At 45.9% G+C, this 16,160-nt stretch overlaps 1 protein-coding gene across 1 annotated transcript in view; it reads right to left on the reverse strand.

Moving 5' to 3' along the window:
- igfbp3 (insulin-like growth factor binding protein 3) overlaps window positions 1–12,748 on the reverse strand; it is a gene marked incomplete at both ends in the record, with an annotated part of 24,624 nt that extends 11,876 nt beyond the window's left edge. The window contains 2 exons of the mRNA XM_080724979.1: window positions 307–578; window positions 12,376–12,748. Coding sequence (XP_080581105.1) covers window positions 307–578; window positions 12,376–12,748 — 645 coding nt within the window. The remainder of the gene's footprint in view (window positions 1–306; window positions 579–12,375) is intronic.
- Between the last annotated feature and the right edge of the window lie 3,412 nt (window positions 12,749–16,160).

Raw genomic sequence — 16,160 nt, forward strand, 5'->3', positions numbered from 1 at the left:
ATATTGTATGCACACATTATGAATGTGTGTGTGTGTGTGTGTGTGTGTGTGTGTGTGTGTGTGTGTGTGTGTGTGTGTGTGTGCGTGTGCGTGCGTGCGTGCGTGTGTGTTTGTGTGTTTGTGTGTGTGTGTGTGTGTTACTGTTGTGTATGTGTTGTGTGAGTGCGTGCGAGGATACATGTTGTGTGCGTGCGTGCGTGTGTGTGTGTGTGTGTGTGTGTGTGTGTGTGTGTGTGTGTTGTGTGAGTGCGTGCGAGGATACATGTTGTGTGCGTGCGTGCGTGCGTGCGTGTGTGTGCGACTTACATACTCTGCCTCCCTCTTGTTCTCCAGGGAGAAGTTGTGCATGTCCGTGTTGGCTCCTCCGAACACCGACTCCAGCTTGTAGCTCTGGCCCTTCCTGATCTGGTCCTTCCTGATGAGCTTGGTGTGCAGCGGGGCCTTGTTGGTGTCCGGGGGCCCCCTGCTGTGGCCGCCGCCCCCCTCCGCCGCAGCCGCCGCTGCCAGCCCCGGCAACACCGTCATGGTCACGGTGACGTTGGCGCGCGGTCCCTCCCCTCCCTGATCCGCCACGATCTCTGCCAGGGGGTACGGATCGGGAGAAAAAAAAGAAGAAGAAGTAGCTTTTAGGGATGGGACGATAAGCGATATTTGTTTATTGTGATGAAAAACACTCACGATAATCGTATCCTGGAGATTTAATTTATCGTGATATCGTCCTCCATCATGCTCTGGGATCAATTCACCTTTTATTTGCCGAGCTGCATATCCGGTACCACTTAAACCCTCTATAATTGGTAAAAGGTACTTATAATATACATACTTGATACAGTCTTTTTGCAAGCGATCTGCAAGCTCACAACACGTCTCGTTGTGAGCTTGTAGATCTGCTATTCTTTGGAAAATGTTCCGCCCCAGTCTAATGGATTTTGATTATCGCGATAATATCGTAAATCACGATTTCTTTTGGCACAATAATCGTGATATGACATTTTCATATCGTCCCATCCCTAGCAGCTTTTCAAACGTTGAGCTCGTACAACATGCAAAATCCCGGGTCGGTCCTCAGGCGCTCGCACCAAAACACATCAACGAGCAACAAAGCGATGGGGCAGCCATTCGTTTCCAGTGGGTATAGTGGCTACAATGAGCTACAATGAGCCAGATTTTGTGACCACGGGCAAAATATAACATTTGTCCCTAGAATATATATATATATATATATATATATATTTAAACACATTTTTATCCCGGTGCCATAGGGCATCGCAGTTTAAGCCCCGCCCCGTCCTCACTCCGGTCCCGGAAGCGTTTTCCCCATGCATTTCATCCAAAGTATTTATTTAAACGTCTTTTGAGCCTCGGACAAAGCCACCCCGGGTTGTGAGGAATCATGACAATAAACACTATTTTTTGCATGCAACGATTATAGAAAGCTGAAAAAAGGGCAGGGCACAAGACTGTGTATACATCATTTTTGTTAAAACTGCAGAAACTACAATCCCACAAAGCATTGCAAATGACATTTATTTCCTGAAATATATGCCATAAACCACACTCAGTGAAGTTATCCAGGTAAGGATATAGTCCTGACATGTAGTGATTTTCATCTCTGAGGCCGCTCTTATCTTCATCTTTAAAATACTGCATCATATTTGTAAAAGAAAGAATCGCTCACGGAGTTAACATGAAGTGCATTAATCTGCTGGGCCCGACAGGGGGCAGTAGCTATTTCCGAGGTAACCACGAGCTCAACCAATCACAGACGTCGATGTGACCGGAAGTACATTCTTAGCCGCATGGGTAATGCAGTTCTTCTCTGTGCGATCTTTATAAACATGTTTTTACTAAAACTAGAGTGATTGCATACATAATCGGGGGTTCTACAGGAGCATATAGAACCATTTTACAACCACAAGCCTACTGGTAAGTGTTCATTGACAGTGAAGAAGTTTCCCCTGTAAGCTGAATCAGGGTTGGCTGTTTGGGCTGGGGACGGAGTCCAATCAGTCCATGCTTCTGCATTGGCTTCTACAGACCATAAATGAAGCCTATTTTTCAGCTATTTCAAGTCCGTCATCTTTCTATCCGGCCCAGAAATGCTATTGAGATTATAGGGCTGTATTTTTATTGTCTCATAAGTCCCAGCTCTTATGCCTTAACCTAAAGGCCTGTCCAACTGTCTCCGACCACCGAACATTTTGTTGGAGAGTTCCGACTTTCTGACTTTCTGACCCGAACTTTAATTCGGGTTAATGCTTTTCAGAAGATGAAGTCATTTTGTAGTTGAACCAGACCTTTCCGACGAAACATTTGGTGGTCGGAGACAGAATGGAAAGACCTTTAAGTTAAGGCATAAGAGCTGGTACTTATGACAATCAAAATAGAGCCCTATAATGTCTTGCCACCAGTAGAAGGTGAAATAGCGACATCTGCTGGGCCATTAATAGGAACAGCAGGCTCAACAAGAAACCGGAAATGGGGTTCAATTCCAGCGAACAAAGCTATCCCCTTGGTCAGTATATGGCTGGGCGGGTGTCAATGAGAGAAGGAGACAGGGCACTGAGAGGTTAAAGTGTGAGAGGACGAAGGGAGCTGACAGTATTAACCAGTAAGACTCCCTAATCGGGAGATAAGCGACCGTTGGTCGCTTATCTCCACAAATAGGCCAAAAGTTTGTTTTACCAATTATCAAGACATTGCCATGTACTCATTGAAGTTGAATCTCCATATATGGAGATAACCTACGCATCACACTAAGTCTGACCTCACCAGCCCATATTTGGGCATGAGCAACTTATGTCTCCATATATGAAGATATGATGACATCACACAGTCCTCAGCCGATGATGTGGCGTGATGTCATACAATACACAAACGAGCCCTACAGTATAAAGGGGCAATTCTTGCCAGGAAAGAAGCATTTCTTCGACTCAGACCTTATCGCCAGGGTTGGCTTATAGCAGCTGTCGGTAGGACCATATATGGATTCTGTTAGTGTGGATCTCCTAACAGGGCATCATCTGGGATACAATCCCTTTTATGCCCATATATGGAGATCCCTAACAGAATCCCTTTCATGCCCATATATGGAGATCCCTAACAGAATCCCTTTTATGCCCGTATATGGAGATCCCTAACAGCATCCCTTTTATGCCCATATATGGAGATCACTAACAGCTAACAGAATCCCTTTTATGCCCATATATGGAGATCCCTAACAGAATCCCTTTTATGCCCATATATGGAGATCCCTAACAGAATCCCTTTTATGCCCATATATGGAGATCCCTAACAGAATCCCTTTTATGCCCATATATGGAGATCCCTAACAGAATCCCTTGTATGCCCATATATGGAGATCCCTAACAGAATCCCTTTTATGCCCATATATGGAGATCCCTAACAGAATCCCTTTTATGCCCATATATTATGGAGAAATCCCTGCTCTGAGTATCTGACATCAGTGTGATGTCACCTGTTTATTTATGCCCATATATGGAGATCCCTGCTCTGCGTATCTGGTTGCTATGGTAAACAGTTGGTTGCTAGGGTAAAAAAACATGGTTGCTATGGTAAACAGTTGGTTGCTAGGGTAAACAGTTGGTTGCTAGGGTAAAACCATGGTTGCTAAGGTGGTTGCTAACGTACACTAACAGACCAGCAACAACAGACTGTTGCCACAGCAACGTACACAAAGGTTTGTGTACACATGTGGTGTGATGTCATACTGATGCGGAGATATGAGCAGGGCAAAGGTGTGACGTGTGACGTGTGACGGACGGACGGACGGATGGACGGACGGCCGGTGGAGGTTTTCATAGTAAACTGCTCCCTGACGGTCGCAACCAGTAAGACTCCCTAATCGGGAGATAAGCGACCGTTGGTCGCTTATCTCCACAAATAGGCCAAAAGTTTGTTTTACCAATTATCAAGACATACGGGCAGTTGACAGTTTGCCATGGTTACTCATTGAAGTTGAATCTCCATATATGGAGACATAAGTTGCTCATACCATAGCAACCATGTTTTTTACAGGGCCTGGGATTGATGACATCAGAAATCTCCATATATGGGCATGAAAGGGATTTTGTTTCTGGAAATATGTCTGTGGGGTGCCACATTTGGAATAAAACACTTACATCACACATCTGGATATCCATACAGCCCATCTAGTTTGCCTGTGTCCATTTATGCCCATATATCTGATGACATTGGGACAATGATCTCCATATATGGGCATAAAACTTATGTTAATTAGTAAAGCCTGGGGATCTCCATATATGGGCATGAGGGGTACCCTAAAAGGGCATCATCTGGGAATAGCAAATATAGTTATCCTAGAAAGTGAAAATCTTACATCAAAGGCCATAACTACCTACCTACCACCATACTGCATTCCTCATTAAACTACCTACCAGTAAGATGCCTATAGGGAGAAAGGCAAAGGGCGAGGTTGCACCATTTCTTGGTCTTCTGGCCAGTGATGTATATCGGACCATTTAACCATATATGGAGACATCTGGTACCCAAAGATATTCACAGATATGGGCTTAATATTGATGACATAAGGGATCTCCATATATGGGCGTAAAAGGGATTTGGTTCCCCTGGCATCACAGGGATCTCCATATATGGGCATAAAATGGATTTGGTTACCCTGGCAACACGGGGATCTCCATATCTCCATATATGGGCATAAAAGGGATTTGGTTCCCCTGGCATCACAGGGATCTCCATATATGGGCATAAAAGGGATTTGGTTCCCCTGACATTACAGTGATGTCAGTGGCTGGTTCTACAGAGGGGATCTCCATTTATGGGCATAAAAGGGAATGTATGTATGATGATGTCAGATATCATAGACGTCATAGGACTTTCACATAACAAATAACTGAGTAAGCATGTAAACCCGTAAAATCTATATTTGGGCATGGCTGATTTATGACCTCATCATGATGACACGAGCAAACACAGCTGAATTGTATAAATGATCAGTGCAGAAACCAACAGAAGTATTTGACCAAGACTCTTCGATTTAAACATCAACAAAGGTGTGACGTTTGTTGATGGTCACAAAGGTGTGACGGACGGACGGACGGACGGACGGCCGGTGGAGGTTTTCATAGTAAACTGCTCCCTGACGGTCGCAATAACCCACAGCACTGTATACTGGCAATGATTCAAGAGAAATCATTACAGGGCATACGCAGTGGGCCATCTGCTATGAGGAAGAAGTACTCCCATTCTTTACTTAAAGGGGAGAACCACCCATTTTCAACATTGAACTATGTCATTAATATACCTTTGAGTTGTTATGTGGAAATAAGAAAAAAGTCCCCCCCCCCCCCCCCACCTTCTGTGTTGCCTAGAACTGGAGGATTGATTTTGGGGTTTTGGCTTGCAAAGTACACCGTTGATGACATCATCACGGTGTACTTTGCAAGACAAACCCCCAAATCAATTAATGACATAGTTGACATAGTTTGTAATAGTCTAAATCTGCAGAGTAACCTAACTAGTATACTAAATCTGTCAAATATTGTAGCGGAGTAAAAAGTATTGGGCCTCATTTTCCAATAACTTTGTACATTTTCCTCTTAAATTTCTTCCTAAGTGAAGTCGAGTCAGATTCATGAAACGTTCTTATAAAGGCAGAATTGTTCGTAACTATGTTCTTATGATGATGAATCCCAATCCTCGTAACTTGAAGGGGTGTGCCAGTTGATCCTAATTATCATAAACCGCCTTTCCATTGGCATGGATGGCCCCACCCCACTCCACCCCACACACTTGTGCCAGGTTTTCCACTACAAGGAACTGGGTAGAGTGGTGTGAAAGTGGTACAAAACGGGGTACTAAAAAGTATCCACTCTAGAGTAGGTCTGAGCTCGGCTAAGCGGGGCCAAAGCCGTGACGTATACACGCTGCTGCTACTGATTGGTCGCGGAATCTTGCTCATGGCTGAGCTGTGTCTTACCACACAACAACTTGAGACAGATTTTAGTTTGCGAGTCTCGGCTGAAAATGAAATATTAAAGCAAAGCCTGTTTTTTGCGACTGAATACGCAAAAAACGTACGCAGAATACCATGAGATATGTCGCAGCTTGTCTCCGTCTGTGTCTGTCTGTCAGTCAGTCAGTCAGTACACATTTTTACAGTCTATGGTTCTATGGGTTTGTGTATGGTTCTATGGGTTTGTCGCTATGACATCATGCTCTGGTGTCACTGTTCAGGGGAACTCTTAACAGAATGGGTTTCTTTATATTTTATGCCCATATATAGTCGACAATGTGATGTCAGAACATGCCCATATATGGGCATTCCCAGATCACACTTGCAAATTAATTACGTCCTTGTCCGTTTTATGCCCATATATGGAGATCCCTGTCCCGATGTCATCAATATCAAGGGCATATCTGGGAATGCCCATATTTGGTAATGCAGCATGTTCTGACATCACATTGTTGACTATCATGCAGGATCTCCATATATGGGTAACTGGTCCGATATACGTATATCACTGGCCAGATGGTCAAGAATTGGCGCCCTGAGGCGACTTACTAGTTTTATATATCTTGTGTTCCCCAGCTCTGCAGTTGAGATTCCACGAAGCACCAAGAACATATAACCAACACAAACAGCGGACATATCTATCGCCGTGAGTCGCAATAAACAACGGCCATCCGTTATTGCAACCGTAGGTCGCAGTTTAGTATACAAACGGTCACAGCTTGACCATATCTCTGTCTATAACACCTGACACTGTGGTTCCCCTGACACATTACTGTGTGACATCACATGTGACATCACAGTGATGTCAGATCCTCAGAGCAGGGATCTCCATATGGGCATAAAAGGCTGACACATCACTGTGACATCACAGGTGACTTCACAGTGATGTCAGATACTCAGAGCAGGGATCTCCATAAATGGGCATAAAAGGGATCTCCATATATGTGCATAAAAGGGATTGTATGTATGATGTCAAGTTATGGGGTGGGTATGGGGCTTGGGCCTCAACTCAACCGGGTCTGTTTTGGTTGGGCTGTAATTTTCAGACCTGTTGAAAACTCTAAAGCAGTTCTTCTCAAACATTTTCAGGTCAAGAAATGTACATGCATTCTGTAGACCCCCATCTGGATATACTTTCTGCTAGGGAAGATTCTTTAAGATTTATCAAAATGTTTCGAAAATAGACGATCTACAAGTTAAAAATGGGCAGTAATGGGACACGTTGTGAGCTTGTAGATCGTCTATTTTCAAACAAAGAATAAAATAGGGTTAAGTGGTAAAACTGTTCCTCGTTTTGCTGTGGACCCCCTTGAACTTCCTCAAGGACCCCTGGGGGTCCCCCCACTGCTCTAAAGATATGAAAAGATATTATTGTAATTGTTGTAAAATTCTATATTATACAACTGTTGAACTGAAGAAACTTCAAGAATAAATTATTTTTGCACAAACATGTCACACTCATTAAATGCCCACGTGGTGTCAACACGTCAATCTCTTTGATGTCTCTGGAGGCCCACGACGCGTTTGACGCGTTGTACAGTATGTATACTGTACTGTAGTTACTGTACTTTGCTACCGCAATAAAGGATCTACCGCGGTGATCAAAAACCAACAATATGGGAAAAACACTACATTTCCCAAAATGCAGTGTGTTATGACGTAACCAGGAAGTGCAGTCTCCCTGCAGCCAATCACAAGCTTCTGCTGCCTTAACCCATTGCGTTTTTGATACACTCGGACTGAAAGACCATTCAAAGCTGCCTTAACCCAGTTGCGGTTTTGAGACCTACACTCTCCCCCCTCACACGACAGCAGTTTTGCGCTGGTACATTCTTCTCCTGTCTGATCTAGGTTTTTCATCACCTCCATGTTCAATACGTGCACGGTCTTTTCTACCGCCCGTAACAAACGCTGTGGCCCAGGTTTGGTAAAAAGCGCTCTAGACTGAAAGAAAACATGATCGTGAAAATAAACAGGACATCCTTGGGTTACATTTACTCGGATCATGGATACTATTTTCCCAGTAACGCGAAGGTACGTAAAATGGCGGATTCTTCTCCTGGTCTGGCTTTTTCAATCACCATGTTCAAAACGCGGCCCCTTCTAACGCCCGTGACACAAACGCTGTGGCCCAGGATTGGTAAAAAGCTGTCCTGACTGAAAGAAAAGATTATCGTGAAAATAAACTAGACATACCTGGATTACATTTACTCAACATATTACGGATACTTTTTCCACGCGAAGGTACGTAAAATGGCGGGTTGCCATGGCGACGATGGGCCCCTGCGAGGGTAAACCCTGAATCATCGTGGGCACCCGATGTGTTTTAAGAACTGTGTGCATAGATTCTGTTCACCTAAGAACAGATCACAGCTAACAAAACATTGGTGTATGCCAAAATCTTCTTAAAAACTTCCCAAGTTGGTAAGAACCATTGGCGAATGAGGCCCATTCGCATCTGACATGTAGTGGAGTAGAAGTATAAAGTATTGAAAAATGGATACTCCAGTACTTGAGTAGGCAACATGTACTCAGTTACTTTCCACCACTGGCCCTCTGACCGACTTGAGGAGAGGGGGAGGAGCAGTGTGTGTGCATGCGTGTGTGTGTGTGTGTGTGTGTGTGTGTGGGGGGGGGGGGGTTCCAAACACAGCTCCCTAATATAGGAAAGGAACTAACTATCCACCATATGCCAACGGTCAGCCACACCACCGCAAGGCCACAGTCTGACAGACACAACTGCACAGTGAAATGGACCCGCAGGGGTTCATTTTTACACTCTCGAGGGTTAAATGAACACTGAGGATTCTACTGTGTGTTCTGTGCTTGACGAGCGGCAATCTAAGCTTCAGGACCCCAAGAGATGGACCACAAGGGAGGATGGAAACAAACACAATCACACACACACACACACACACACACACACACACACACACACACACACACACACACACACACGCACACACGCACACAGTTATAAACCATTAACTTCAAGCAGATTTTTGTGTCGGAGTGCTGTGGCCGGGGCGGTGGGCGGGCATGCAGGGGTGTAGCCCATGTGGTGGGGCTGGCAGGCTGGCAGCCCACCCCTTTTCTTCTCCAGACCAGCTGATCATTAAAGAAGCACTGGGGCTCCACGGGCCCCCGGGCTCACCAGAGCTCTAAATAGCATCGCCAAGACTTCCAACGATCACCATCAATAATCTTTCGAGCAAAATAAACTGAGACGCAGCAGCTGCTGTTCGTCGGGCCAGATAGGCTATAAGGCCAGGCATAAGACTTTTCTCAAACTTCTCACAAAGGAACAGGCCAGGGGGGTGAGGGGTTGCTGAAGGGACTGACGACAAGCCCAGTTTAGATACCTGCAAACACCATTATTTATATGCAATGCAAACTTTTATATCCGCTCTTGGAATTCTGAGCTTTTTTGATAAACACATTACGCAATTTGTTTGCATAACGGCTGCGGAGTAAACAGCACGGATTGCGGCTGAGGGCGCTCGTTAATGTCTGGGAAGAGAGAGTTATGGTCTGGAGATGCAGACTGGTGGCAGTGGAAACGACTAGGCTGCTCTTACGTACTCAGCCAACAGGGGCCACCTTTCTCTCCAGCTGAGAGTGGAGATAATAGTGGGCATGCCATGCATTGCTGTCCATCTCTTCTCAATTATCTCCTGCCTCAGAGAGGCCAGGAAAAGAGCAACCTGCTGACATTAAGGGAAACTAGCGGGTGAGTGTGTTTCTGTGACAGCTGACCGGCATCCTCCTAAATCAGAGTCCACCAAACAGCCACTGGCAGCGATGCAAGATTCCAGACATAACAGTGGGTTAACAGACATGAAGGGAAAAACGAGCGAAAGATTGAGATTAATTTGCAATTAAGAAAGTTGGATAGAGAAGACAGAAAGAGAGCGTGGCTTTGGGCAGTCAAGTTATGCGACGGGGTGATAAAGAAGTACGCAAACATAAATCAGTTTGGACTCATTTTACGATTGGCCATCTGTGTGTGTGTGTGTGTGTGTGTGTGTGTGACTGTGTGTGTGTGTGTGTGTGTGTGTGTGTGTGTGTGTGCGTGCGTGCGTGCGTGCGTGCGTGCGTGCGTGCGTGCGTGCGTCTGTCTGTCTGTCTGTCTGTCTGTCTGTCTGTCTGTCTGTCTGTGTGTGTGTGTGTGTGTGTGTGTGTGTGTGTGTGTGTGTGTGTGTGTGTGTGTGTGTGTGTGTATGTACGTGTGTGTGTGTGTGTGTGTGTGTGTGTGTGTGTGTGTGTGTGTGTGTGTGTACGTGTGTGTGTGTGTGTGTGTGTGTGTGTGTGTGTGTGTGTGTGTGTGTGCGTGCGTGTGTGACAATGTGACTGCTGAGTGCTTGCACACACCACACCACTGTGGCCAAGCCAAACAGCGAGGGGGAGAAAACACACAGACTGCAGGAGGCCTGACGTCAACCATGCCCGGATACACACAACGCAGTGTGTGTTCACATGGAGGTGGGATGTGTGCCGTTTCACTGCTGTGAGTGACTGTGAGTAGGTATGCACCTTCTGTAGACACAAAGCATCACGCAAGGCCCACCAAATAGTTCCTGGAGCTGTTAAGAAACACTGGGAGTTAACCACTTAAACCCCAGCATCAGTATTGTGGTGTGGAAAGCTTTCTGTGACGCGTTGTAAGCTTGTCGATCTGCTATTTTCTGCAAAAACCCTTAACAGAAAACAACAAAAAAATACACCAGCATAGAGCCCTGAGGGACTCCGCTCAAACATATGGGGGTTCACTCACTCTGAGAGTGTGTGCGTGTGTGTGTGTGTGTGCGCGCGTGCGTGCGCGCGCGCGCGTGTGTGCGTGTGTGTGTGTGTGCGCGCGCGTGCATGTGCCTGTGCCTGTGCGCGTGCTCTGAGAGATAGCCTCTTAAACAAGGGCGCCGTGTCCTCCCAGTCCCCACTGGGACCCATGCATGGAATGCAGTGCGTATTTTCATTCGATGAGTAAAAAAAAAAAAAAAAAGGAAAAAAAGAGAAAAAATTAACTGTCGACGTCCAAAACATTGGCATCAAAGAACATAATCATCAACATCATCTTCGATCATGCTCCAGCTAAATACAGTCACTCACACAGAATGTGGCATTTGTTCCATAACCATTGGGTTGAAGCCAGGAGCCAGATTGTGCGTGCTGTGCTGATGTTTAATCATGTGCTCGAAAGAAATAAAGACTTCAGGTCTCAGCTGTGCCTTATCCAGAGTCCACAACTATGAACGGAATTTAAGAACATATATAGGCATATTCGTTTATAGCACGGCCAGGTGCACGCACTCAAGGTGAACAGTGGACGCACCGAGGAAAAGGCCATTTTTTATGCGTAAAACAAGCCAAAACAATCATCCCCACAAACGTTCCATGAGATAATGTGCGAGGCTATACGAGCACGCATCACTGGAAGATCTTCGTTTTCAAAACATTTGATTTGTCAGTTATAGTGTTTTGAAAACGAAGATCTTCTATAGACACCACCACTGGTGGTGGCGTTAGCACTGCGTTACGCGTGCGCAAAAGAACACTGGCACAGCGTCCATAGATAAGAAAAATGTGCGCAATGCGCACCACCATAATGCCACTTTCTCGTGGGTATCCATCCATCAAATATATCCTGTGCTAATCGTAATCGGTTTATGCATCATCTCGGTCTCTTGCGTTATCAATAAATGTGTTCCTAGGTAGAGCAGAGTTGTGCGTTGTGGGATTCAGTGCGTGCAGTGTGTTTTCCAGATCTGATCCAAACAGTAGCCACTACTAGCCTACACACCCTGCATGCCGGGTAGAGAGAGCAGCCACAACTCAGCCACCACCTGGGTTTGGTACTGTGCAAACCTATCAACGTTAAATTAATTCTATTTACAGATTATAGGAGGGGAAGTGAAAAACAACAACAACAATAACAACAACAACTGGTACGTGTCAGTATTGATGGTGGTCATGGGTTGACTTGACATTCCCCATGGCAGTGGTTCCCAAGAGAAATTGACGTTTTGCCCGAGACCCAAACTAGTGAAAATAGCAGATCTACAAGCTCACAACGTGGTGCGAAGCTCCGCTTTGTGAGCTTGTAGATCGGCTATTTTCACTACTTCTAATTTATGGAATTCTTAGATTTATCTATCAATGAAATTACTAATTTATTCGTTAACATCTTAGCTTTTGGGGGAATGTTTTTTTTTCCTTGTGTTTTGAAATAATAATCGGAAACAAAAAAATTAAGGGACCCACAAAAACGTGTCCGCGACCCACATAAGGGTCCCGACCCAGTGTTTGGGAACCAGTGCCCCACCATGGCACGGAGGGGCGAAAGAGCCGTGGCGCTGCCTTACCTTGCGTCGTGTGTACCGCGGGGATCAGAATGCTGTTGAGCCTTTTCGCCGCGGCGCTGGCGGAGCACACTCCCCGTCCCTCCAGCAGAGCCTGCAGGGGTCTGGTCTCCCCCGGCCGCTGCTGGCAGCTCAGCCCGGACCCACATCTCCCTGTATACACTCCACACGCTTGGCCCTCGGCGAGGGCGCACGTCGTGCAACAGCCGCAGCCCGGCTCCCGCACCTCCGCGCAGTCCTTGGGCAGCGGCTTGCACTGCATGAGCGCCCCGGCGTCGCACGGCTCGCACCGGACCACCGGCCCCGCGGTGGCGGCGAGCCGGGCGAACGCGGCCAGCGCGGCGGTGACACAAAGCACGCTGCAGAGACCGGGCATTCTGTGCCGATAAGCTGGTCACAAAGGGACAGTGTGCGGGTTGTCGCGTAGGCTTAAGGGGACTCTTTGTGACACAGCGAGCGGGCTAGCCTTCTCCATCTGTATTTTCTTTTACGCGAACTTCTCGTTTTATACGGGCGGAAAAAAAGAGCCAACAAGTCACACCCTCCTCCGTATGAATAATGTAAACGGAGAGCCCCGATATGAGGGACCGCTATATTCAGTCCAAGGAGAGAACTATTCAATTACGCTCGCTTTTAGGGTCCTAATATTATTTTACCAGGGAAACTGCACTATGCATTTCTCTGTCTGCACTGTTCTTATTTAGTTAGTTAATCCCATGAGAAATCTGGCACAGTGTCACAATGCAGGCAGTGAAGTATAGGATCTATACAGTGCTGCTGAGAGGCTACATTCTACACTATAGAGCCTACAGTAGCCTAAAATGTATAAATTCGATTTTTGCAAATATAAATTAACACATTGGTATTTATTTCGGGGCTAAAGACAAGTGCCCATTGCTTTGAAATTGTATTAGAACTTGATAGAGGACAGCTCAGAAGGGAGAAACAAGTTACACTTGGATAGCTCTCCTCTCTCTTCCAGCCAGTGAATCATTGACTATTCTCTACCCTTGGTAGGTTTCCACACCACTGGCCACATCCCCTGGCATCAACGGTACGTGACTGAATACCATTGGTGGTAACTTTTACCCCCCACCATGCAATACTGATAAAGTCTACACCAACATTCCTTTGGGCAGGTGTGTAGGTGGCCTCCCTAACCTACTAAAACAGTCATTTAAGGGCATTGTGTGTGTGTGTGTGTGTGTGTGTGTGTGTGTGTGTGTGTGTGTGTGTGTGTGTGTGTGTGTGTGTGTGTGTGCGCGCGCACGCACGCGTGTTTGTGTGTGTGTTGTGTGACCACTACGCTCAGCAGGGGGTGTAGCCAAAGAAGTATAGCTTTACTGTTAAACCCTATATACTTAGTTGACCGGGGTCCCCCAGGGGTCTATCCTTGGCTCACTCCTTTTTTCCCTGTCTAAATCTCTTTGCCAAAAATAGCCGATCTGCTGTACAAGCTCACAACGCGTTGCATTGCGGCGCGGCGCGGCGCGTTGAGAGCTTGTAGATATGCAATTTTCACAGAATGTTCGGCCCTATTATGACATGCCAAGAATAGTTGCCGCTAGGGTTCATGTGGTTAAGGTTGTAGAAACAGTCAATTGACACGTGTCAATCACATCACCATTGCAACCCACAACAGAAGGCCACAGCTGTGGGTGGCCACCACAACTACTGAACACATGCACTGCATGGCAGTGCTGCATACCTCGAATAGTGGGCTGTTGCTCACCTGGCAGTGACTCTGGTGCTGTACATGCCCACCGTGCCCCCATGAAACCCCCCACTTCTGCCAACCATCCCACCACCTTCCGACACCTTCCCTCCCCAGCCTCCCAACCCCACAGGATTTCAAATTATTAGAGAGAAAAATGGTCAGATTCTGCCGCCTCAGCATTGCCCCCTTGTCCGGCATACCCTCCCGTTCTGCAATAACAAACGCAAGAGGGGGGTACGCACTGAGAAAATAAAGCAATCAGTATTGGCCATTGTGTGATTTCCACCACAGAGGCAGAAAAAGTGTTGAGACTGCATTATGAAAAACAAGCAGAGGGTAAGGAAACTCCCCCAGAATAGCAAGAACACGTCTGCAGCCGAGATTAGTTTTCTTATTACTTTACACTTTCTCCTTTTTCTGCTTTCTTTTTCACGTCTGAGATATTCAGAGTTTGACCTTTCCCCCATTTTAGCGTCCGTCTGTCCATCTAGGGCTTAGTTTTCCCCAAAAGGATCTGTAATCTCGCCTCTTGGTTTAAACCGGGCCGGCGAAAAAGAGAGGTCCCTTTGGGAAACTAGTATGCACAAGGCTTTATGTGAATGTGTGTCCAGGGGTTTGTGTTCTGTTAAGTAATTGATACCATGAAGACTTCATGCAGTTTGACACTGGTGGGTCTCACCGGGTTGTTATGTGTCTTGTCTGTGTTTCTCAGGAAAATACGGTACCACATTCTCAGGTTATAACAGTAATTGTGCTAACCGCAAGTATAACTTGCAGGTCCAGGACTATGGCACTGCCACTTGATTGGTCAGTATTCAGTGAAGAGATACATGGTAGGATGGTAATCGGAGAGGCAAAACACAAAAGGGATGACATACTACGGTATGTGTGATATGAGCAGAACTCATGATGGCACAGATACTGTATACAAGCCACTGAAGCCAGGTGCCTCCAATCCCTGATCCACTGTTGCCACCTGATTTCAACATTCACAACTTGGTTTCCATGTCAAAAGAGGACACAGGGAAAAGTGAGTGTAAAAATGCTCCTTCATTTTCAGACTTAAATTACGGCTACAGTCATTTTATTTGAATGAATAAAATGTTATTTCAACATTCTGGTAGAGTATGTTACTATACACATCTGCAGTGGTTGGAGGTGGTCTCTCTCTTCCTCCATTGAGAAATTTCAACCCTGTTTCCGGGTAGGACAGTAGCTGACAATATCAACTAAGTGCATATCTCCATCAGGCTGGGTTGCCTATATAGCCATGAGTTGTGTACATTAGGGCTTTCAACAACTAGTATAACTAGCCCTTACCCGTTCAAAGATATGAGCTCCAAAATGATGTGCAGTGTGTGGGTTATGGGATGTGCACTGTGCACACAGTATATGAGGGATGGAAAGTAACTTTAACTGGTGCTTGCATGATGTAGGAGCATCAATGTAAGAAACCTGTTTTGTTTAATGGCTACAGACCTGCCTGCACACACACCCCCCCCCCCCCCCCCCCCCCCCTGTGTGTGTGTGTGTGTGTGTGTGTGTGTGTGTGGGTTTGTGTGTGATTGTGCATGGCCTGAACAACAGCGCCCCTCCCTTAACATGTGTGGTCACAAAAGGTACTGTAGGCTAAATAGATATAGATACACCATAAAAATGCTATTATACAGCATACGATTTGTGAAAGTGACAAACGGGCTTCACAGTTATGTCAGGTGTGTTCATATGCTGATGGTGATGCGATTTCAGATCAATTGCTCCAGCCACCGAGGAGAAACGCTGTTTCGCAAAATTATAGTATAGATAGACACTAGTCAAATAGTTGATAAGAACAAAAATGAATGTTTTCTTTTCTTTTTTTTAGGCACACAACACAAGATATCAAGCCTTGACCATCGGCTGTATTTATTGTGTACTTTGTTTAACAAGAGACACGGCAGATGCAGTCATTTTGGTGAGTCCAGTTTACATTCCTTATTGTAGAAGCCATTTGGATTGTGGCAATTGTGAAATGCTGTTCGTTCTCACATGCGTTTGTTTGTGTAAATCTGTTGTCATGGCAACCTAAGCT

The sequence above is a fragment of the Nannobrachium achirus genome, assembly GCF_963921795.1.
Source record: "Nannobrachium achirus genome assembly, chromosome: 1".
NCBI classification, from domain to species: domain Eukaryota; kingdom Metazoa; phylum Chordata; class Actinopteri; order Myctophiformes; family Myctophidae; genus Nannobrachium; species Nannobrachium achirus.